General features: G+C 44.2%; 2 protein-coding genes across 27 annotated transcripts in view; both read left to right on the top strand.

The window, feature by feature from the left end:
• PRRC2B (proline rich coiled-coil 2B) overlaps positions 1–7,302 on the top strand; it is a 51,265-nt gene extending 43,963 nt beyond the window's left edge. For 13 of the 21 annotated variants that reach the window (XM_054848294.1, XM_054848291.1, XM_054848288.1 and 10 more), the window contains 4 exons: positions 386–562; positions 1,240–1,331; positions 1,924–2,044; positions 2,483–7,302. In XM_054848294.1, the coding sequence (XP_054704269.1) occupies positions 386–562; positions 1,240–1,331; positions 1,924–2,044; positions 2,483–2,623 (531 nt within the window). In that variant the 3' untranslated portion in view covers positions 2,624–7,302. Of the gene's footprint in view, positions 1–385; positions 563–847; positions 940–1,239; positions 1,332–1,923; positions 2,045–2,482 lie in introns of those variants that run through there. The other 8 variants (XM_054848293.1, XM_054848292.1, XM_054848289.1 and 5 more) reach the window with 6 other exon arrangements.
• Positions 7,303–7,468: 166 nt separating this feature from the next.
• On the top strand, positions 7,469–21,870 carry POMT1 (protein O-mannosyltransferase 1). Of its 6 annotated transcripts, none has more exons than XM_054848514.1 (21): positions 7,469–7,518; positions 8,326–8,443; positions 9,113–9,256; positions 9,545–9,651; positions 10,250–10,300; positions 10,649–10,795; positions 11,882–11,921; positions 12,652–12,717; positions 13,285–13,378; positions 13,842–13,997; positions 14,608–14,738; positions 14,947–15,042; positions 16,420–16,512; positions 17,536–17,632; positions 17,724–17,810; positions 18,313–18,439; positions 18,720–18,817; positions 19,348–19,461; positions 19,975–20,101; positions 20,655–20,832; positions 21,055–21,870. In XM_054848514.1, exons 3-21 carry the CDS (start codon positions 9,135–9,137, stop codon positions 21,227–21,229), a joined length of 2,106 nt encoding a protein of 701 aa, XP_054704489.1. In that variant the 5' UTR covers positions 7,469–7,518; positions 8,326–8,443; positions 9,113–9,134; the 3' UTR covers positions 21,230–21,870. The 6 variants fall into 6 exon arrangements, with proteins under 6 accessions (XP_054704489.1, XP_054704487.1, XP_054704490.1 ...); XM_054848512.1 differs by having other exon boundaries at positions 11,810–11,921; XM_054848513.1 differs by having other exon boundaries at positions 7,487–7,630; positions 11,810–11,921; positions 17,724–17,816; positions 18,319–18,439.
• Positions 21,871–22,768: the final 898 nt, after the last annotated feature.

Raw genomic sequence — 22,768 nt, 5'->3', positions numbered from 1 at the left:
TTCTGGTTTGGGCATTGAAGCTGCAAACAAAACGCCTGACACTGAGCTGTCTGACACATAATTTCAAAAGAATATACACCCAATGCAGCAGCCATGAGGAAGACTGAAAAATTGGGTGAAGGTTCTAGGCAAGGAGGAAGGCCCTGTGTCTGAGTGCAGTTATGTTGAATCAATGCCATGTTAAAAGCCCAGCTGATAGGGTGTTGGCGTCACTACCAGAACATGCATTTCGGTGCGAAAGTCCCTCTGTTACATTGATTTGTATTTATTCTGTGCCAGACTGCACTGTTTGAGCTTCCTTTTAGCAATGCTGTGCTTTCAGTGTATTAGGAGACAGTGTGAAACACAAGGCTGTTAACGTTAACTACATGTCCTTGTCACACAGTTAACAATGCCTGTGCCTGGCTCCCAGCTTCCTCTGCCCCGCTACGGCTCTGGCCAGCAGCCCCTGATTCTACCACAGTCCATCCAGCTTCCTCAGGGGCAAAACCTGCCTGTAGGAGCTCCCCGAAGACTCCTCCCTCCTGGATCCCAGCCTTCTGTTCTTGCTACCAGCAGGGAGGTAAGGATTAACTCCTGCGTGCTCATCTTGGCATTCATTAACCCCTCCTGTATTGAAGTTTTGCTCCTTGATTGTGCCTGTTAAAGGGGAGACTGGCTTGTTTGGGATCCTTAAATATCAAAGCCAAGGATTGGTGTTAAAATGAAGGAGCCCTTTTCCCCTCATCTCCAAAGCACAGACCAGCAGTTTGTCAGGTTTTGCTGCTGGTCATCATTCTGTTTCCAGGGAGCCACATCCTGCCTTGATCCAGTTTGGAGTCTCCAGTTTTATTACATGTTTACACAGGTTTCCCCAGAGTGCTTGAGGGGTGGTGAGCTCCAGACACAGTTGGAATACTGCCCAGATATTTCACACTGTTGTGAAGCTTGTCCATTTGAGTAGGTATATTAATGTCATGTCTGGTTTGATGGATTCGTATCATAAGTTTGTCTATTATAGGGGAGAGAGAGCACAGCAGTTAACTTCCAGGTTCTGTATTTGCTTGTGCTGCTGGCTTGTTGGTTTAATACAAGCAGATTATTTCACTTACAAGCCTCACTTTCTTCACCTGAAAAATGTTTCTTCTTTTAATGGGCACAATGGGTAGAAGGGCAAAGATTTGGTTTAAGTTTTTATATGAAGTAATGAGTGATTTGTGAATGCAAAGATGATACTCTATCACTCATTTTCCTCTGTAGTCCTCCCAAATGGAAATGAAAGGGTTTCATTTCTCCGATGGTAAACCGAATATGTCCTCTGGAGGGTCTGTACCATCACCACACACGTACAGGTAAAATGTTTACAGAACTTAGTCTCTATAGTAAGAATGAGGAAGTAGTAGTGTTCCCCATTTGCAGTGACATGGTGCATGCATCATCCCTGTATAAGATTCACTTGAGTTTTCATGTGTGGAATGTGCTTACTGTCGTCCAAATACTTGTATCAAAATGCATGATCGTGGCTTTTGGTTTTGGGTATGGGCCAGCGTGTATCTGACCTGGCCCTGTGTGCCTGTGGCAAGCGCATAAAGTTATTTGTTCACCGAGTCTGAAAGACAGGTTGGAATTGGTGCGTGCTTTTTTGTGTTCCTTGTTAAGGGTGAAAATTTGAGGATCGTTGAATAAACGTTTTAGTTTCCAGCATGATCCTCTCAAGATGACAGGTGCTAATGTCTGGACATACCAAACCTTCAAAGTCATTGAGCCTTTTTGGATGTGCAATTACTTTGTTTTTCTCCTAACCAATCCACATGTTGTCTTTTGAGCTGGGGAGCTTGCTGAGCTGCACAGCACAGACTTGTGCCATGTCTACTGCTGCTTTCTGCTGTCTACTGCTGTCCCTTTTTTCTTTCACACATGAATAAGGTTCTCGTTCCATTGTAGAATTTACTCCATGAATATTGTCGACTCTTCGATTTCCAGGCCTAGCTCTGCCAGCCCAAGCGGGAAGCCATCTGGACCAGCAGTTAATATGGGCTCTGTGCAAGGACACTATGTACAACAGGTAGTGTACATCAGTACTTTTCTGTACTGTCGTGCTTGTGCCTTGGACTTCAGAGGAGTGGCAGAAAGGCCTGTGTAGTAAAGCTGTACGTGGGAGCTGTTGTTTTCCCTGCAGGGAGAGTGGGTGGGTGTTATACTGAGTCCAAGAGTAATGCTGTGTGATTTGAAAGTCAGGAGAGATTAGAGGATTACCTGTTTCAGTGTCCATGTTGTTTGTTGCTGAGTTTTTAAGGGTTATTTGCATTGCCAGACATGTGAGATCCTTATGTGTGAGGCGTTTTAGGATAGCAAAGTGTGACAGAGTAGAAGAAACACCTGATTTTTGGAGCAAATTTGATGTCTTGTGAGAATGCTGGTCACAGTTTGGTGGGATTTTTTTTTTTTATATCCGCTTAGAGATGTCTGTGCTAGCTAATGCTTTGGTTTTGTATGTCAAAAGGCAAAGCAGCGGGTGGATGAAAATAAAGCCAATCTGGGAGCAGTAAAGCTGCAAGAAACAGCCTCCACAAACCAGATGAAGCCAGTGCGCACAGGAGCGATCAAACCTCAGGCAGTCAAAGTGGAGGAAAGCAAGGCCTAGGAGTACGTCCGATGCCCAGCTGGTCCTGTTGCCTGAGAGGCACTGCAGCTTAGACTGGACCCCACTGGATCTCCTGAAAATCTCACCAGATCTGCTTCCTGCCCCACATTGACTGACTACAATGACATCATCCAAGCCCCTCTCCCAACAAAGCAGTTTGAAACAGTGGATATGACATTGACCTGCTTGCTTTAAAACAAACCAACCATGTGACTTAAGTGGCTTGAGCCATTCCCCTCCCATGCACCATCCACAGGTAGCTGTGACCGCTCACTTGGCAAAGCCTGTCCTTCTCCTTCCCTACTTCTGTCTCAGCGGAGTGGCAACTGGGGGAGAGGGGTTAGTTTGAGGTTTTTCATTTTAAAGGCAGCTGAGGTTTTTACAAAAAAAGCTATATCTTTGTTTATAGCAGAACTTTTATATGTTCTTTCATTTCCCCCCCCCTTCTTTCTGCTTTCCTCATTCCTTCCAGAAAAGAATTCCCTTCAGCTAAAATTATGTTCTCACAAAACTGCTTAGTTTTATATACGGTTCTGTACTATGTTGAGAATCATGACTCTTCTAAATTGAGTGAGTTTGGGTATATTTTCCCCAGATTATTTAGCCTTTCAGATTATTTGATTTAAAAAAAAAAAAAACAAACCAGGACAGTTACGGCATTCATTAATTTTTCAGTATTTTTGTTTTAAGCTAGAAGCAGTGCTTGCGTTAGAAATAAATGTGTACTAAAGGTATATAGTAGATCAGTGCATTAATCTTGAAACTTGCACCACTTTAATTGTAGCTTTGGGGTGCCTTGTGCACAACAAAATGTGGCATTTTCGTTTTAAGAGAAAAAAAAACCCACCAAATTTCTGTTGCAAGCTCATCCAGATTTAGGTTTTGGGGTTTTTTTTTTTTTAGTGGGTTTGGGATTTTTTTAGTGACTGCCAAACCCCCACCAAAATGTAAATCATAGATTTACGAAATGTAAAATCTGTTAAGAAAAATCTCCTCACTGCATATGGGTCAGAAGAGTTGGCTAGAGCCAACGGGTCTGTACGGACTACTTTTTGTAGTTGTGATGCTCTCTCTTATGCTCCCTACCTTGGCCACTCTTAATTCTTCATGTCTCCTGAGACTTGTTCTATATTGCGTTCATCCCTTGGGGCTGCTCTCCTAAGCTTTGCCCTTCTCCCGTTTCCCTGGGTCTTGCTTTCTGTTCCTCTAACTGATGGCCTTTTGTAAAATTTGCATAGAAACGCATCGATAAGGGAGCCCCTCTGCAAGGCAGCCATTTTAGCACACTTGGAACCTCCTTTTTTGTGTTGGAAGCACACGCTTACAGAGACGGTTTGGAATCATCCTTGTTACTCTTCTTCCCCGGATGAACAGCAAAGGATTCTTTACTTTTGATGCAGTTGCATATAGCGCATACACAGTGTCGTTGCCTCACACCTCCTCACCAGTATTTGATGATCTATGAAAGGAAGGTCCCGGCGGGAGGGGGTTGGGTTTTTATTTCATTGGTTCTTCAGTTTTGGTTTATTGCGTGTGTGTGTGTATGTAGATTTTTAGGACGGACTTACAGGTTCCTGAACATGCTTGGAGTCCTTCAGCTGACTGTAGTCTTAAGTAAACTCAACTACTTTCAGCTAACTTGGTTTGTGTTGTTTAGCTCTTTCAAAATGTAAAGTAGGCTGGTCGCTCTGAAGTGAGGGAAAGAAAACTTCATTTCTGCAGGAGATGATAGCTTGCTAACTGGCTGTGCCGTCTGCCTCTGCTAGGTGGCAGCAAGTCATTTGGTGGTGGTTCCAAAGAAGATACTTTGAACAAAGAATGTATTTGGGAAGGGATCTGAAAGGTATTCTTGTTTCTTCATTTGCTTCCCTGCCCTTTCTGGGAAAGATCCTTCATAACTTTCTAGGGATGCATTTGAAGTTTTAAGCTAAGTATAAATAAGAATTTTATACAATAGCTTTAAAGAGCTTAGAAAACTAAACTAACTTAGACATAGTAATGTCCCCTCTCCAGAGGTGTCCCCATTGACCATGGCAGAGAAGCTGAAGGGAAAGGAATAGGATGGTACTTTAAGAAAAACAAAAGCTCTTCTTTTTTTTTCTCATGTTTTATGGATTTCTAACTTCAGAGTGTGCCAGCATCTCTCTAGCTTCCTCCTTGAAGTACAGGGTTTGAGATGTAGTGACAAATATTTCCCCAGCCTTCAGACATCTCCCAGACCTGCATCCTCATCTGCTAGTCCTGCTCCCAACATTTTCCAAAGATTGCTTCACCAGTAAGTCATCCCACCCCCCTTCCTATTTTCTTCCTTGGAATATCATGAACAACAGAATTGTCTGGTTTTTTCTTTTTTTATTATCCTTCTGCCCAGCTGGCCCTAGCTAATATCAGCCCAGAATCTAACTAATGGCTAAAGAGACTTACCCGAGCCCCCCTCTTTCCTACCCTAGACACACTACTTAAGCTTTACAAAGACACCAGCCTCTTTCCTCCCATGTATGACTTGAAAATGGTCAGATGTGTTGGAGAAATTGGGTTATTGCTAGAAACAAGTTATTGCAGTCCCTCTGGTGTAAATGCCATCAGAACTACAATACTTCCTGTTGAAAAAGGTCACCCTTCTTTCTCTTTTAACCCCTCCATTCCTTCCCCCAACAGAATAAAACACTAGAATTTATTTATACGTATTTGATGTTGTAGGTCTAGGTGAAAAAGTAATTGTTTCACTGCTCTATTTATATATTATGTCTGAATTATTCTGTGCAGGAAAGGCCAAGAAATGCATGTGAGCTTCATTCCATTCCTCACCTTTGCGTGACTGTCAGCTGCAGTTGGCAAGACTCTCTTTCACTTAATGGAGTTTTGTGTGATGGAAAGCAGTTTTAGAGCCCAAACTTCTAAGGTGCAATATCCTTCTTCTCTAGCATATTTTTTGTTTGTTTGTTTAAAGCTAGTACAAGGTTAGTGCAGTGTTTGTGGTGCTCTTGAATCACAAGGAAAGTCTCTGATCCTCAAGGTGCAGAAATGCCAAGGGTGCTGGTACACTGATACAAATTCAGCTTGGGGAAGAGGAGAATGGAGATGTATAGAGTGTGGGATGTGGTTTATAGGGGATAATTCTGCTTGCAGTCTCCACTGCTGAAGGGTCGAGCCCTAACGATTTATTCCTTTGCGAGTTGCTTTTGCTTTGACTGGAAATCAGCTACCAAATTGCAGGAGGCTTCTGCTAGGAAAGGTGCAGTGGGAGGGAGAGGTGGAATCCATATTTTCAGCAACAATGGGTGAAGCAGAAATATTCAGAGGCTGACTTTGCTGCTTTTTGTTCAGCTGAAGGTCTGAAGCATGTGTGTAAACCGTTCTTTTATACGCAGGATTCATGGCCTAGCAGCTGCATTCAGTGCTGCTTTCCTCTCCAGTTTAGCCTGCTTTTAGCTCGTAATTAAAAAAATAAAAAAAGGAGGCTAGGGAAGAAAAAAGCGGGGGGGGAAGGAGGCGCTCCAGTATATTTTTAAATGACAAGTGGAAGCAGCACAGTCACCAGGTATTGTTGATCTTCCATAACTTGTTCCTGGCTCTGCCATATGGCAGCTGTACAGTGGTCAGTTACTCTGAATGTGTTTGCAGCCCATTGAACTCCATACGTGTTTGTGTTCATGCAGAGGCACTCCATTTAACAGTTTCCTTGCAAGAATGCTGCAAAGCTACAAGCTGCCCTGTGGTTCCTGTGTATTTATAGATATATATTAAAAAATGAGCCTAGCATTTTCTTGCTATGTCTCACCTTTTGGCAGGCTACTATATTCACTATCAAACGAGCACACCACTGCATGCCAAGGTCTTGTTCTGTTGCATTTTGTTAACCTTCCGTTGGCTTCCGACTGGTTAAGCGCAGGTTAATTCCTTGTAGCACAGGTTATTTTTGACGTACAGCAGCCCAGTTTCTTTGTAGGAAAGATGCATTTGTGAATAAGAACTATTTTACGACAGGCATCGGGATACTTAGTTGTGGCCCATTGATAGAAAAGGCATGTTTTGCCGAAGCAATGGAACTGCTGGCTGTGAAGAGACAGCAGCAGTCCAGCTACTTTTATTTTGTTTGTTTTAATCCAAAGACCACCAGACTTTCCTAGTGGCCGTAGACCCCGTCCCCCTTGGGTTTTATGGCTCGTCCCAGCTCCTCAAGATGTCTGCAGCCACCACCTTGACGGTTGCCCTGGGAATCGCAGCAGCAGCAGCGAGGCGCTTGCTCACTCTTTAGCATGTCTTGAGGCGTCGTCCTTAGCTGGAATCCTTCCTCTGGTTCTGTATAAATTGCATTTGTTGTTTCTCACGGGGATATTGTACTCCTTAAAGCTTTTAACCTCATGACCTGTATAGTAAATTTTTTTTGGCCTTTCCTCTCTTTGTCTTTTCATGTAGACCAGATATTTGAAAGGGCAGACGATGGATAATTGTGTAACGTGCAACCTGTTTATATTTTTTGGAAACTTTTACTTGGACCGGAACTCGAATCACGGAATCACCAGGCCAGTTGCGGCACACTCTTTATTGCCCTTTTTCCTTGTTTCAGTACCTATTGTTTCTCCTTTCAAATATGTGATTGTATTAGCTCTTTCCATATGAAAGAATTCTCCTTATTTAAATAAAAAAAATAAAAAAATAAAGCAGATTATGCTTTTCTCAATGTCCTTTGGCTGGTTCTTTTGGTTAAAGACTTGCATCTATTTTTTTGCCCTGTCGCTATGGCGGGCAGGCCGCACCCACGGGCGTTGCCATAGCAACACAACGACGCTCTTTCCCAGCCCTCACGGCGCTGTGTGCGTCTGACGTCATATCCGGCGCTGTGAGTGCGGCGCGCGGGACGGGCCCGCCCCCCACCCTCGGCGCGCGGTGGGGTGAGCTGCGCGGGGGTGCTGCTATCGCCTCAGGGCCGGGGGGCTGGGTCCCGCTGCCTCCCCCGGGGCACCGGGGGGCTAGTGGTCCTGCGGCCCCCCCCCCCCCACCTCCGTAAGGCTCAAGGGGGGTGGTGGCCAGGCCTGATGGCGGGGTTAATGGCGCCGCCGTCCCCCCGTGAGGCTCAAGGCGGGGTTATGAGGCCTGCTGGGGGGTGGCTGGTGGCCCTGCTGCTCCCGTGAGCCTTGAGGGGAGCGCGGGAGGCCTGGTGGCAGGTTAGGGGTCCTAGGCCTCCTCAAAAACACTCAAGGGGAGGTGCAGGGCTGGATGCAGGCTGGCTTGGTGGGTCCTGTTGACTCTGTAAGCCTCAAGGGTGAGGCCTGGGTGTGGGGTAGGTGGTCCTGCTGCCCCCCATGTTGCTCAAAAGGGGGAACAAGGCCTGGTCTGGAGGGGCTGGTGGTTCTACTACCTCTGCATGAGGCTCACGGGAGGGGATGCAAAGCCTCGTAAGAGGGCTTAGTGGTTCTCTGAGGAGGCATTTGAGGTCTGAGGTGGGGGGGGAGCAGGTGGTGCTGCAGTTCTGCCCCAGGGCCTGCTTGTGCAGCAGGGAGAAGCAGGGTCTTCTCCATCAGGGTGTTTTTTAGGGTCCCAGGGCCTGCGAGGCAATGGCAGAGCACAGGTGATGGCCTGTGCTTGTCCTGGGTCCTGCAGGTGGGGCAGTGGTGTGGTATCCTCAGTGCCGGTGGAAAGCACAGCTATGTCAGCAGCTTCTTAAAAAGTCTGTTCCACACAGTGCTTGTGTTTTTTAGGTAGTGAGAAACAAGAACGGTGGCACTGCACTTGATGGTGGTGATGTGCTCGCATCTTCCTTTGTTCTCTCCTGATCAAAGCCATGCAGATATTCTGGTAACTTTCAGTTGTATTGAGGTGAGGAGATAAAACAGTGATTCCCTCCTATTTTCTGACCTAGCTTTTAGCAGTTCTGCCCAGAGTAGAGTTCAGTCCTGCTTCCTGCAGCACTCCCCCCTAGGCTGTGCTAGAGCCCTACAGTGCCTACACCTGTGCTCTAATAGCAGCTTTTTAAGACAGAGGATGTTTGCGGGTTCTGCCCCCTGCCCCCTACAAGAAATAGCTCAGTTTGCAAGGAAGTAACTCTTTTTTTTTTTTTTTTTTTTTTAAAGCTACCTGAGCAGCCTGGTGCCTGAGCATGTGGTTTGCCTATCACTAGCATCAGAGTTTGGGCTGGGAGGTTTGCTTAGCACAAAATGGAATGTAGGCTTGAGTTAAGCTATTGTGTTTCTGCAGAACCAGTGTAAGAGTAAGCAAAGTTTCTAGCTTACTGTTGATGACAGAGAACCGTACACTTGTAGAAGCAGGGCAGATGAAAAGTTAAGTGTGTTTAGTAACTTCATTTTTAGAGTTACTACTGTAGATACAGCAGAAATCACATAAATATGGAAAGCAAGAGAACTTTGGAAGATCAGTTACCATGAGCTGCTAGTAGCAGAAAGTAGTGGTGCGTGCTTTCTGTCAAGTGATCTTCAGCTGGCTTTGAGCAAAAGGGTGACTGCTGCTCTGCTCTGTTTGCTCTTGGAGGTTTGGACAGACCTTTGACAGGATGTTGGGATTTCTGAAGAAGCCAGTTGTGGTTACTGCGGAGATAAATATGAACCTCATGGCATTGACTGTGATGGGATTAATAAGCCGTCTTTGGGGGCTTTCCTATCCACGAGCTGTAGTGTGAGTAGAATAGTTTATTTCCTTCCTGAATGACACAGACTTTTTTTTTGAACATTTGTCAGTAAGAATGCAGGAGTGGAAGAGCGGAGCTTGCCTGATGTCAGCCTCTGTAAATACAGTGGTACTGCTTCCCTAATAGAAACTCCTGAGGGGAAGGGGGCAAAGCCACTGTACTTCATTGTATTCTTAGCCTTTTGCCAACAAATCAGTGGTTCCTTCCATAGTACCCCCGTAGGCTGCAGGATACTTCCAGTTAGACTTGATGTGTTTCTGCCTCCTGTGTTTCAGTTTTGATGAAGTTTATTATGGCCAATTTGTTTCGCTCTACATGAAGAGGATCTTCTTCGTGGATGACAGTGGCCCACCTTTTGGCAATATGCTGCTAGCTTTGGGAGGTAGGGCATCTCCTGAAATTGGGAAGCGTCTGTTGCCTGTTGCTGTGGAAGAGAGAAGTGCTAGTTAGAAATGAGTTGCCAGATCCTGTCTCTGGGGAAAAGCACAAGGCAGCGGAGAGATTCTGAGGTAGAGAGAATTAGGATTTCCCTTATTTAGTATTGTTAGAGAGCTATTGCATGAGTACCAGGGAGGTGATGGAGCCATGTATTCGTTACCTCATTGTTATCCAGTCCTTTGGATAAAGAGAAAGGTAAGATAAGAACCACTAGTGACTAGGAATAGTAGGCAACAAGCAGACTTTCAGGCCCGAGTTCCTTTCTGTAGCTATGCACAATGTAAAAGTGTCTGTATGGGAAGAAAGGATTAAATATACATGTAACTTTGAGAATCTGTTGTTCCCAATTTATATTCTTCATGCCTCTGCATGTTACCAAGCACTGCTGCAGGCAAAACAATACTAAAGAGGACCCTTTTGGGAAAGAGGGCTTTCAGGCATGGAAAAACTATGTGTTTGAGAAATGGTTCCAGGACCAATTTAGCACCAGTTTTTATACTTGTTTTGAGACTGGAAATTCTGAATTGTTGCTTATGTTGTAGGTTACTTAGGAGGATTTGATGGAAACTTCTTATGGAACAGGATTGGAGCTGGTAAGACCTGATTTTAACTGTCTCATTCCTCTGAGAAAACAAGCAGTATTTCAGTGCCTGACAGATTCCTTTTGCCTGACTAGTGGAAATAATGCTTTGTCTGACACCTTCACTTCTCTTAAATAAGCCTTCTGCAGGCCTCTAACAGAAGTTTAAGGCACTATGATTCCGTAGCACTAATTTTTTTAAATCAGTTAAAACAGTTTAAACAGTACAGGACAGACAATAAATTACTAAGAGCAGGAGTTAGACTCAACAGCTTGTAGTCATAAAGAGTTCTGTATTGATCCGTCTTCTCTGCAATTAATAGTTTCCAAATTTGTGCATCACTGTTGTCTCCTATTTCAGAATACAGCATAAACGTTCCTGTTTGGTCCTTGCGACTCCTGCCAGCACTGGCTGGTGCTCTCTGTGTGCCTTTAGCCTACCAGATTTTGATAGAACTGCAGTTTTCCCACTGTGCTGCACTTGGAGCTGCCCTTCTGATTCTCTTAGGTAAGATTATTCCCCTGGGCCTCATTCTTCATACAGAGAGAGAAGGATCCCTTTTTTCCTCATGAATTTTTAGGGCACATAAAAGGCTGGAGTAGCATCTCCCCACAGAATGTTAACAACACGTTGGAGCCCAGTGTCAGCCCTGACCTGTATCAGTCTCTGCTGTGCCTCTGCGGTCCCCTCTATCCTTACAGCTCTGCAGCAGGCTGCCATTCTAGGCTGAGGCTTTACACAAGTTCATTTCATTATTAAGCAAAGCCAACAGCCTTAACAGCCTCACAGAAAACTACATTTCTTGCATCCAAGGAGGCCTGTACTCTCTTCCTCTGAGGTTTACAGGATGAGTTACAACATACTGGTTTTATCAGCAGGACGACCTTACAGTCAGAGCTCATCAAATTTCTTCATCTCCAAACGGCAGCAAACCAGTCTGTGTACTTAGCACCATGATTTGACACTGTTCTGGTGTGCATAAATCAGTTGTTTTTTTTTTTCTCTGAGGATCTATTGGGAGCTGCCTGAAAGGGAAAGAGCCTCTCAACAGGCCTTTAGCAGTCTGATAAGACAAACCTTTCCTAGCTGCTGGCTGCTCTGATTTTGGCTCAGGGAATCCTGCACAAGGCAGCTCGTTGCAGCTCCCTTTCTTGAAGATTTATCATCATTGCCTGCTGGGATCACTGCCTTGACTCTCATTGCCCTGCAAGGCACCTCTCTGGATTTCCCAGCACTGATTTTATTTGCCTTTGCAGGCAAGCACAGCACCTTTATCTGCCTCCTGCCAGACTTTACTACTTGCCCACCTCTTTGTCCTTGGAGATAGTTATGGCCATGTACTTTGCTCCTGCTGGAAGGTTTTGTCCCTTTAAACTCAACACCTCCCTATTACAGGCAGTGAGATTGCAAATTCATTGACTGTCCTTAAAGGGGCAGGTCCTTTTGTTGGATAACGGTGTGATTGAGGTAGCACTTGCCTATAGATAAGTTTCTCTAACTTTGGTCTGTCTCTTCCAACAGAGAACTCTTTGATCACTCAGTCAAGGTTCATGCTCCTGGAATCAATATTGATTTTTTTTATCCTACTTGCAGTTTTGTCCTACCTGAAGTTCTACAATTTGCAAAGGCACAGGTAAAGCTGGATTGCTTCCCATCCTTTTGGATATTCTTGTGGTGACTCTTTTTTTGTCATAGACTATGAGGGTTTTTTTTCTGTAAGTCACTTCACCATTCTGCAACTGTAAAATCCAATATTTTGAGCTTTCATACGGCTGCCCCAGAAGTTTTCTCTTCTGAGCAGTGTTAAAGACTGTTCTAAATAGTAGCAAGTTTGTCTTTTTTATTTTACAATAAAACCAAAATTCCTTGGGAGCACTCCTTTGCCTACCCAGATTTTTTTATTGGAAGGTTTCCTTCTGTGCGCAGAAACACTGATGATAACAGGTCACTTAACGCTCCTTTGTTACTGTTTACAGGTACTGAATTTAGAGATATTTGTCTCTTTTCTTGTGAATTCACACGTTCTCTGATTGTTGCAGAGGATATAGTAATCTTTAGTAAAGTAAAACTATCTTTAAACTGAGCTCAGCAAGAGATTTAATACATTTCTTTTATCTGTAGTCTCAGAAGGTAGGAAGCGCTCAGTTTTGCTTTTCAGGATACAGAGAAGTGCATTTAACACCACCTTGTAGGTCAGGGCTGAGAGTTGGTAGCATAGGAGGTTCAGAATGAGATATCTCTGAATAGAATAAGGAATAGTGGAGTCCTGCAAGTTTTTTTAAAGTTAAATTACCTGAGTTCAGGATCCTAAGAAGGTGCCCAGATTTCACCATAACATCCTTTCCTTTGTCCTTTTATTGAAGTTCCTTCTCTGGAAGCTGGTGGTTTTGGCTTCTGTTGACTGGAGTAGCTTGTTCTTGTGCAGTTGGGTAAGTGATGACGTCTGTCTTTATTTTAGTAAGCTGACTTTCCTGCCTGCCATCTGAGGTATCAGTGGGGCTTTGGATTTTCAAGACTGATTCTTGGTGCTGTTCTGAGCAGACATCTCCATGACTTTTTAATGAGTTAAATTGTTTCTATAGAGAGGATGTCGATTCACAGTGGGCAATATCAGGCATTAGAGGGTACTGTCCTGGGAAGAACAAAATGCGTTTCTCAGAGATGACTTTATGTTATAAATTAACTTTCACTCTTCCCTTCTAGTTGCCTCAAGCTTCCATAAGTCTGAAGTTAAGTACTCTGTGCTTTGTGATCTGGCACCTTGCTATCAAGAAGGTTCTCTGTCACTGCGGTTTTTTAATGTAATTGGCGAACAAATGATATCTTCTGGTGTCAAAACCTTGAAACTTACGTTGTTGTTGTACTAAACTTGTCATGGATCTAAGTTCTTGGACTTTAATGCATCCTGTTCAAGGGAAAGTTTGAATGTTTATGTCTTGTATTAGGTAATTGTGTAGTTTTTAACTGTGTTCATTTTTTATGCACTTCCTTCTCAGAGTGAAATATATGGGCCTGTTTACCTATATGTTGCTATTGGCCATCGCAGGACTCCACTTCTGGCACATGATAGGAGACCAGAACTTCTCAAATGTAGGTAGCACAACATGCAAAACATATTATGTGTAACTTTTCAGTACAGGAGCCAGACAGGAGCCTTGCAAGCCCACAGATAACGATGCTGTCTGTAGATGTTTTTTGTACTAAAATTCCTTGTCATAGTCTGCAAACTGTCATGTCATAGAACAGTTTCCCGGCTCAGTTGCTGGAGAAGATGGAGTTAAATTTAAGATAAGCATGTGTGTGTGTCTGGCTTTTCTGCTCTTATCCATGTCTTGGTGATTTGTGGCTCAAAACCTATACTGTTTCACATACCTCCTGCTGGCTGCAGTTCAAATCCTCGGTGGAAGTTATCCAGCTGTCCACGAAGTTATAGCTGAATGAGGGTGGTTGGGGAAACTTAAAAAACACAAACGAAACAAGCCAAGTGCACTGGTATTTTTAATATTTTTAATATCTGGAGCATGAAACCATTGAGTTCTTGGTGTTCTTCTAGGTTTCCTTGATGTGCCATTTTCTAGCTAGGGCACTGGCCCTCGTCATCATCCCGATGGCAATGTACCTGTCCTTCTTCTATGTTCACTTGACTTTGCTGTATCGTTCTGGGCCTCATGACCAGATTATGACAAGTGCTTTCCAAGCCAGCTTAGAGGTAAAGGAAAGGTGGCCATGAAACTGATTTATTAGGGGAGAAGTGGGGGAAATCTGTCTTGGGTTCACTATTAGAAGAAAGGTGTGCAATCTTGTTCCTTTAACCTTGCATATTTGTTCCTTGTATGTCATTTAACTACTTTGCTGTTGCAGTACTGCTTTAAGATGAAGCAATAATGACTGAAATCCTAATAACGGATGAAAAGCTTTTCCCAGTGAACCAAGAATAGTATGTTCACTCTTCTGCTGAAGATTTGTCCCTTCCTACAGGAAACTCCACAGAAGTAGATGCAGTACTGAAGTCTTAAGTGATGACATTGTAGACTACAGGATGACAGTATGATTTTTTGTAGAAGAGTGCTTAGTCTGTCTTTTAGAACAGCATGGCTCTAGGGATATTGCCTAAGACCCTGAAGTCTTTCAGGCATTGCCATATTTACTATCTGCTGAGTATGGTGCTGCAAGACTAGATTTTTGTAGATACAACCAAATGAGAAGATACTGTGCTAAGATACTGCTCTGTAAAAGTGAGATGTGAGTCTTAATAGAATTTAAACAGCCTCTGGGTTGTTTCTTCGTCTCTCCACTTACCCTGTCATTATGTTTCTCAGGGTGGGCTGGCTCGAATCACTCAGGGTCAGCCCTTAGAGGTGGCCTATGGCTCTCAGATTACTCTGCGGAACGTGTTGGGCAAGCCCATGCAGTGTTGGCTCCACTCTCACACGAATACGTATCCCATCAGGTGAGGAATCCAGTTGGGTCTATATCGTTATCGTGAAACAATTGCTGTGGTTCTTCACCTGCTGATCCAAGTATCTCGGTTTGGGTCCTGGCAATCTCCTCTGTAGGAATGGAGCCAGTGATCTGGTGCTGATCTGTATTGCTGTAACTATGTTGAGCACAGAAATGTACTGTTACGCACCTATGGGTTTTTTTAACCTTCTGTACAGGTATGAGAATGGCCGAGGTAGTTCCCATCAACAGCAGGTGACCTGCTATCCCTTCAAGGATGTGAACAACTGGTGGATTGTCAAAGATCCTGGAATGTGAGTATGCAAGAGATTTAAATGCCAAGCTGCTGTAAGCATAGCTTCTATATGCTTCCAAAACCTAAACAGGGCATAGCTTGGATTGGACATAACTATTCTCTGCTTATGGGCATAGAGGCCGTGTGTGATCCTGAGCAAGTAATTTCAGCTGCAGAGTTGGTAAGGGCAGCTCTTTGCACAATCCGCCTCAATATGGTAGAAGCATTACTGAGGACTCTGAAATTCTGTCTGAACTGCTTCTGCCAGAACATGGGCTGTGGTCTGCGTGAGGGGAACTTTAAAACTCATGAGATCGGTGGGAACTCTTCAGGTGCTTTGCATGAAAGGGAAGTTCTGCTTTTTGAAGTGTATGAGCCATGGCATTAGAGTGCCTTGATGAGTTTTATCAAACTCGAATGGGTCTCAGAAGAGAGTAGAAATCACTTTTGCAGAATGAGTGTTTCTTTGTATTTAATGTGTGGGATGAGCTGTAGAATCTGCCATATCGGGAGGGATTCCAAGTGGGTGCCTGTGCCTGAGAGGCCTGGTTTGTGCTGCAGTGTTTTGCCATTGTAACTGTCTGTGAAGAGCAGGACTTTCTGTTCTTGTAGTTTTGCCAGTAAAAACCCTTGTGTGATATTTCATACTGATCAAAAAGTTACTTTTGTAGGTTTCTTATGTTGCTCTGGGAACTGTATAAAAAGTCATACCAGAAGGACTGTGTGCCATTATAAATTATGTCCACATTGTGCAAGTTTGTCCATAGTGCAGACCTTTCAAGTAGGGACTCTGCCAGAATGACAGAAACCCAGTATCTTCTTAAAATTCTTCAAACTCAAGACTCCTACAAGCCCTGGAGGATGTGAAGCCCTTCTATAGAACAGTGAAGTAAGGGCAGCAGTTAGGTGAACTGCAGTGCTCCCCCTTGCCAAAGCACACCTTAGCCCTGTCCAGAAGCAAGATGAGAGTTTGGTCTTCATGGTGGAGATAGCCACTGATCTCTTATAATTCTGCCAAAAGTGACATCAGTTGTAGTAGGAACACCTGTCAGACCTCACTGAAGCACTTACTCATTTCACAGAAGCCACGAAACAGCTGTGTGGTGGGAATAATCTGAACTCGATCCTGACTGACCTGGATTCAGTTCTGACCTAATGGCTGGGGTGTCGGTATCCCATTACCGATCCTCTGACTCATTCTGCCCTTAACTCACCTCTGCCTTGATGAGCTTTGTTTCCGTTCTGGTACAATCTATAGATTGACTGTATTTCTCATCTTACTGCCTAAATGTCTCTCCCTGCCTGCAGCTTCTTGACCTAACAGTTTGGTCATGACAAGGTTGCATTATATAGAAAGAAGAATGTAACCACTTCCTCTTGGGTGTCACTCCACCAGGCAGCAGCTGGTGGTGAGTAACCCACCCCGTCCTGTCAGGCACGGACACATCGTGCAGCTGGTCCATGGCATCACAACTCGGTACCTCAACACGTAAGTCCTTTCCTCATCCTCTGCTCTGCTGAGCCTGCTGGCTCATTCTTCTTTGTTGTGCCTCGGAATAACTGTTGAGGGGTTGAAGCACAGTGACCTTGCATTCAGATGTGCTATAAACTGCCTGTTGGTCATGGATTCTTAAAACGGTGGGGCTAGGAGGGACCTCGTGGTTAGTTATATAAGCCATCCCTGTGGCCCAGAGAAAGGATGCTGTATGCTTATTTATTTTTTGCGGTTGACTTGGCAGTGGGATTTGATACTAATCACGGACTGTTCAGTGGCTGATAGCTGTTTCTGGTCTTCTCTACCAGTGGCCTTTAGTGGGGCTAGTGATGGTTTCACCCATGTTCGCAATTCACAATAGTTCTGCAGATTCCTAAATACGTAGTCCCCTTGGTGAGTCTTCATCCTTGCCCCTTCACTGCCTCTGCTCCAGGCAGGTGCAGATATTTAGTATTTTGTGTGGCTGTTAGCCCAAAGTCAGCTCCGCTGACTTGGATGGCATACTCCTGCATGAAGGATGTGCTCTGAAAGTTAGGAGGATGTGTTGGAGGATCCGGTGTGCTATGGCTGATTGCCACGGATTCTTGCCTGTTTTGCAAAGACTGCAGTAGGACATTGCTTCCTGACTGCTTCCAAAAGGGTGTCTGCGTGTACTTGAATATCACTCAGATTAGGAAGGGGGCTGTTCTGAGCTTGGGTTTTTGCTATGTCTCTTCCAAACCTAATTTGTTCATTATTGGAAACCCCAGTGAACAGCCTCTCTGTTTGTCACAATCAGTGCTTGTTCTCCAGCCTGGCTTCACAGGCATCAGTATTGGCTTCCTCTGAGCCTGTTCCTGGCAGCTCTTGGTAGTGGGGAGCGTTCTCTTGCAGAGTAAACAGTGCAATTTGTATAAATGAGTTACTTTTTGCTTTATTACCGAATCTAGTCTGAGCCAATTCAATACCTTTATGGGTTTGCTTTTTATATGAATTTGGGAAGTGGTGTTGGAGGATCTCACTTTACTTGTCTTCTAGGCATGACGTTGCTGCCCCTCTTAGCCCCCACTCCCAAGAAGTTTCCTGCTATATTGATTATAACATCTCCATGCCAGCACAGAACCTCTGGAGAGTGGTGAGTGGTCAAAGGGAAGGGAGGAGCTCATCATGTTCCAGCAGAAACACCTGAGACAATACGATGATCAAAAGACATCTTTCTGTTGTAGGAAATTTTAAATCGTGAGTCTGACACAGATGTGTGGAAGACAATTCTGTCAGAAGTGAGGTTTGTTCATGTGAACACCTCTGCAGTGCTAAAGGCAAGTGCGGTTATGTTTATTTGCCTATAGCTTTTGCTCCATGCATTTCTCATAATCTCATAAACTACTGATCTTTCTGCTCCAAAATGCCTGAACCACTAAAACAAATAACCAAATAAGTAAATAAAAGGAACAAATAAACTTGCTCAACGTGATAAAAGAGCAGCATATGTTTCTGGTAGTCATACTCATATTTCATTCCTTCTCAGGAGATTCTGACTCCTGTACGCAACTGGGCCTTAGACACGGCCTTAGAAATTGATGCCGAGTCTGTGTGTAGTATGCGACAGGGGCTGGAGTAGTTAAGGATCTCTTCACAGAATTTGCCAGACTCACTGACTTTATGGCTGTAGGATTTGTTGAGACAGTATTGCATGGTGATGCTTCACATACTTTCTAGCAGTCCCTTGCTGTCATCCACTGCTCAGGCAGGGCCTAGGAACTTCCAGCCTGAAGTTCAGGTTAGCAGGGCTGTAAGTTTACAGTCATCTTTAACTTTCAGCTCAGTGGAGCATCTTTACCCGAGTGGGGCTACCGGCAGCTGGAGGTGGTTGGAGAGAAGCTGTCCAAAGGCTACCATCAGAGCATGGTGTGGAATGTGGAAGAGCACAGATACGGGAAAAGTACGTCTTGACCATGTTCTGGAAGCAGATTTCTGTGACTGGGGGACGCTTCATGTTGATAGGAAGGTGGTATCATGCGTATGCATGTTCAGCAGGCTCTGGCTCTATGATGTCAGAATCCTTACAAATCCCCTTAGAGCGCTCTTGCAGCTGACCTGTGTATTGGACAAGGGCTCCCGGGAGTGTGAGGAGCCAGGGGTATATCCTATGTGCTCTCTCTCCCCTTTCTAGCTTTTTACTCATTATGTGGTTATTCCTGAGTGAGGCTCTTTACTTCCAGGCCAAGAGCAAAAAGAGAGAGAAGTGGAACTCCACTCTCCCACACAGATGGACATAAGTAAAAACCTCAGCTTCATGGCAAAGTTCACAGAATTGCAGGTGAGCATCTTGTTACTCTCTTCATCTTTCCTTCTGCTGCAGAGCAGAAATCTGAGCACTTCTGCAAACTCCGAGCCTGAGGATTCATTGTTTATTCCTTGCTGAAGGAGTTTGGCTTCCTCACTGAAAAAAAAAATGTATTTCTGAATGCACTTAGAAGGGCATTAGATACCTGTGCTATTCTGTAACAAATACCCAAGTGATTGTGTAAAAAAAAAAAAAAAAAAAGAAGGGGAGGGAGATCAGTTGGGCACCCAGAAGCTGCCTGAAACTGAACTGTAATGTGTTGTACAGGCAGTCAGTAGTGTTGATGCCCCTTACTAACACTGTCGAAATTCACTGAGGAAGGTGCATTATATAAGAACAAAATAAAACCATTGTACTGATCAGTATCCAGTATGAGATATGCAAAATCTTTCTACACTCCCAGTTTAAGAATTTAACGTCTTACATCTGGAACTGTTTACCCATGCCTGCTATCCCACTCCTTGTTCCAATTCTGAAAGCTTTCTGTTTACTTTTTTCCCTAGTGGAAAATACTCACATTAAAAAACGAAGACACAGAACATAAGTACAGCTCCTCTGCTCTTGACTGGATCACAATGGACACAAATATTGCCTACTGGCTCCACCCGACCTCTGGTGTAAGTATGAGAGGAAGAGGTAAACATGAACCTAGTGAAGAAAGCAGACTTCAGTTCAGGTGTGAGCTCCATGAGCGCGAGAGCAGGGCTGCAGTTCCAGCCAAGCAGCTGCTCCAGGATGGACTCTTCTATATTAAGACTATATTTTCCCTGAGGGTTGGGGGTATTTTTGGCATGCGATAGAGCTTTGACAGTAGTTGCTTTTAATTAAATCATGTCTTCTTGCACATTTTTTTTTGGTAAAGGAAAACTGGAGTTTAATAGTTTCTATTATTGATTCCATTTACAAGATGAGTTCATCTCCAACAGCATCTTTTAAATGCCTTACATTACAAAAGAGTCTTGAAGCAGCAAAGTTTATCAGCTTGCTTTGTTCCAGGAAAGAGCCGGTTACTAGCCAGGCACGTGCTGAAGTTTAATTTAGTAAGTCTGTGTAGGTAATATTTAAACTTACCTAGAAGAACTGCAATAGTATGTTCCTGCTTCTGGCTTAGACTGTCTTCTATCCTTCAGGCTCAGATCCACCTCCTTGGGAATATTGTCACCTGGGCTTCAGCTAATGTTGCTGCACTGGTCTACACGTGTCTGTCCCTGTGGTACTTGGTACGACGAAGAAGAAAAATTTACGACATTCCTGAAGGTCTGATTCCATTGTGTGTGTATATGTGAAGGGGTGTGTGTGTGTGTGGGGGGGGGTAATTGTCTCTTGTTCTGCTACACTTTAATGGCCCCCAAAGCCACATTTTTTTGCAACTCTGTGCTTGGCTATGCCTGTACTTTTTCCTGCCCACTAACCCTGAAATTATTAGGGGCACACAAACATCTAGAGTAGCCCATGAATAGACTGATTATGGTCATTCCAATATGACCATCACCTTATGAGACAGTGTAGTAGCCAGCATAATATTTATTTGAATCGTCCCCTGGATGTAAGAAATCTCCAGGCATCAGATTTGGATTCTACTGAGCCTTTTTGTGATGATTTAAAAGCGGTAGGTACTGGCCGTGTAAGGAGGGATTTATTTTAGATGTGTTTGTTCCAGTCGAGGTACCACCTCCTCTATGTGACTGGTCAGTTTTACGCTGACCTTTCTGGCAGTACGTTTTGCTGTCCTGCTGTGAAGCTGCTTCTTGTTGGCTGTAATCTGTTTCCAGAGCCAGTGCTTTGAGATGGCATCTCCTGTCTCCTGCAGGTGCATGGCAGCCATGGGTATCAGCTGGGGGGATCTGTGTTGGCGGCTGGGCTGTGAATTACCTGCCCTTCTTCCTGATGGAGAAAACGCTTTTCCTGTACCACTACCTGCCTGCCCTCACATTCCAGATTCTCCTGATTCCCATCGTATTACAGCATCTCAGCGATCATCTCTGCAGGTATTTGGTTGATAAATAGACAAGAGAAGTGATGCAGTTCTTGTCTCCAGGGCTGTCACCTTGGCAGGCTGCTGCAGGGAAGGCAGTGATATTTTTTCCAGCGGTGGCCATATTTTGGCATTTGCCTTTAGGAAAGATAGGCCAGCTTTAGGACTTCCTTCTGGATGACGTGTTTGGCCAGCCTTGATGTAACTTGACTGCTCTTTCCCTCTCTCATCCCAGATCTCTGCTTCTCAAGAGCATGTTCAGTGCATTGCTGGTAGCCTGGTTCTCTTCGGTTTACCTTGTCTATAGCACATTCAGCCCTGTCACCTATGGGGAGCCCGCACTGTCTGTTACTGAACTCAAGGACTTGCGCTGGAAGGACAGCTGGAACATCCTTATCCGAAAACAGTAACAATCACAATCCTGTTACAGGCAAAAGGAAGCACCTTTTATGCAAAGCCAGGAATTTATTGTTAGTATAATTGAAATCTTAACAGTCTGATCAAATAATTGATAGTAATCCAGATCTAATTATTACAGGACAAGAAAATAAAAGAATACTGTTACAGAAAGGTCTCAACAGTAATATAGCTGTTACAAGTACAGTTCCCAATCTCTACCAGTTACATTCACCCTTCCACTGCCCCTCGGGGTCTGAAGGTTGCTGAGGAGCATGTGGCATGGGTTTCTTCCTCTTTCTGGGGAGTATGATATTGATGGAGGCTTCCTTCTTGCACTATGTTGCACTTAGGGCTATTTTCTATGTTCCCTGGCACCTTGGTCTGCAATTCCATGTTACAACAAATGCCTATAAATGGCTACTCTCAAACATACTGGATACTCTTCTGGTTTCTTTGTTACTGCTAAAAACTGGGTTTTCCCAGCTCCAAAGTTCACTCATCTTTATCAGTAATTTGCCCTGTAGTCTTCAGCATCATCCCATGACTGTATTCCTCAAAAATGCACACTGCCCCCACTTCAATGTTCTGCTGTCATCCCTGGTTCATTAAATTGTAGCATTAAGCTAAGTTTATAAATAGTTCATTCTGCAAAGAATAATGGCTTGGTATTATCTGTGTATAATCATTTGCCATAAGCATAATTTTTATGAAGCTAAACAAAAATAAAACAAACAGACATTAAAAAATTGCTGTTACAGCTAAAGAAGCTAAAACAAAGCTTCAGGCAGACCAAGAAGTCAGCTAAAGCCAGAAGAATCCTTTGGCCTTGCGGCGTTCCTATGAAGCCTGTGGCCTGTTACTAGCAACAGCAGTATTGTATTTACTGGGCTGCAGGGTTACACCTCAAATCTCACAGGAAGAGGCACTTCCTAAGAGCATGGTAGAAGTGATCAGGCTGACAGGGAAACCTGCTCTAACTTGTACACACAGGTTCAGGGTAAAAACATGGTCATTAGCTCAGCCCATGCCCTAGCCTGCACCAGAGGAAGTCACAGGGTAGGAGAAGGTGCAAGTGAAGGACTGGGATCACCTTGTGGGGGGGTCTATAAGAGCACTGTAGAAATATTCAACAAGAGTTATAGTACCTACACCACATTCAGTTTGGTTTTTCCTCATGTGGCTATAGCAGCAGGATCTTGCAATAAGCTCAAAGCCGACCAAGAGCAGCCGTCCTAGATGGACCAGGATGCTTTTACTGTAGCATTCCTTACTGCTACAACAAATGCTGTTCAAGGCTGCTTTGAGCCCCAAACCCCCCCACCCCCGGAAGGCATGATCAAACACCACAGTCATTCAAAGTAGGTTTAGTAACTATTTTGCTCCCACTTAAGTCAGTCCAGCTAGCTAATGCTAGAGTGGCTCATACTCTAAGTGTGTCACCTTGAGCTAAACAGCATGCAGCAGCAGTTAGGAAATGAGCTGCTTCCTCCTTGGCATTACAGAAATGTACCACCAAACTGTGGTGATCACTAACTGATAACAAACCTGTA

The sequence above is a fragment of the Grus americana genome, chromosome 20, assembly GCF_028858705.1.
Source record: "Grus americana isolate bGruAme1 chromosome 20, bGruAme1.mat, whole genome shotgun sequence".
NCBI lineage: Eukaryota > Metazoa > Chordata > Aves > Gruiformes > Gruidae > Grus > Grus americana.
Note: the sequence above shows the minus strand (reverse complement) of the source record. Positions and strands in the feature narration are given on the sequence as shown.

Coding starts and splice junctions, on each gene's coding strand:
- POMT1 (XM_054848512.1), top strand. CDS start 9,135: ATGTTGGGATTTCTGAAGAAGCCAGTTGTGGTTACTGCGGAGATAAAT. Junction 11,922..12,651: donor TACAATTTGCAAAGGCACAG/GTAAAGCTGGAT, acceptor CTTTTATTGAAG/TTCCTTCTCTGGAAGCTGGT. Junction 13,379..13,841: donor GAGACCAGAACTTCTCAAAT/GTAGGTAGCACA, acceptor GTGTTCTTCTAG/GTTTCCTTGATGTGCCATTT.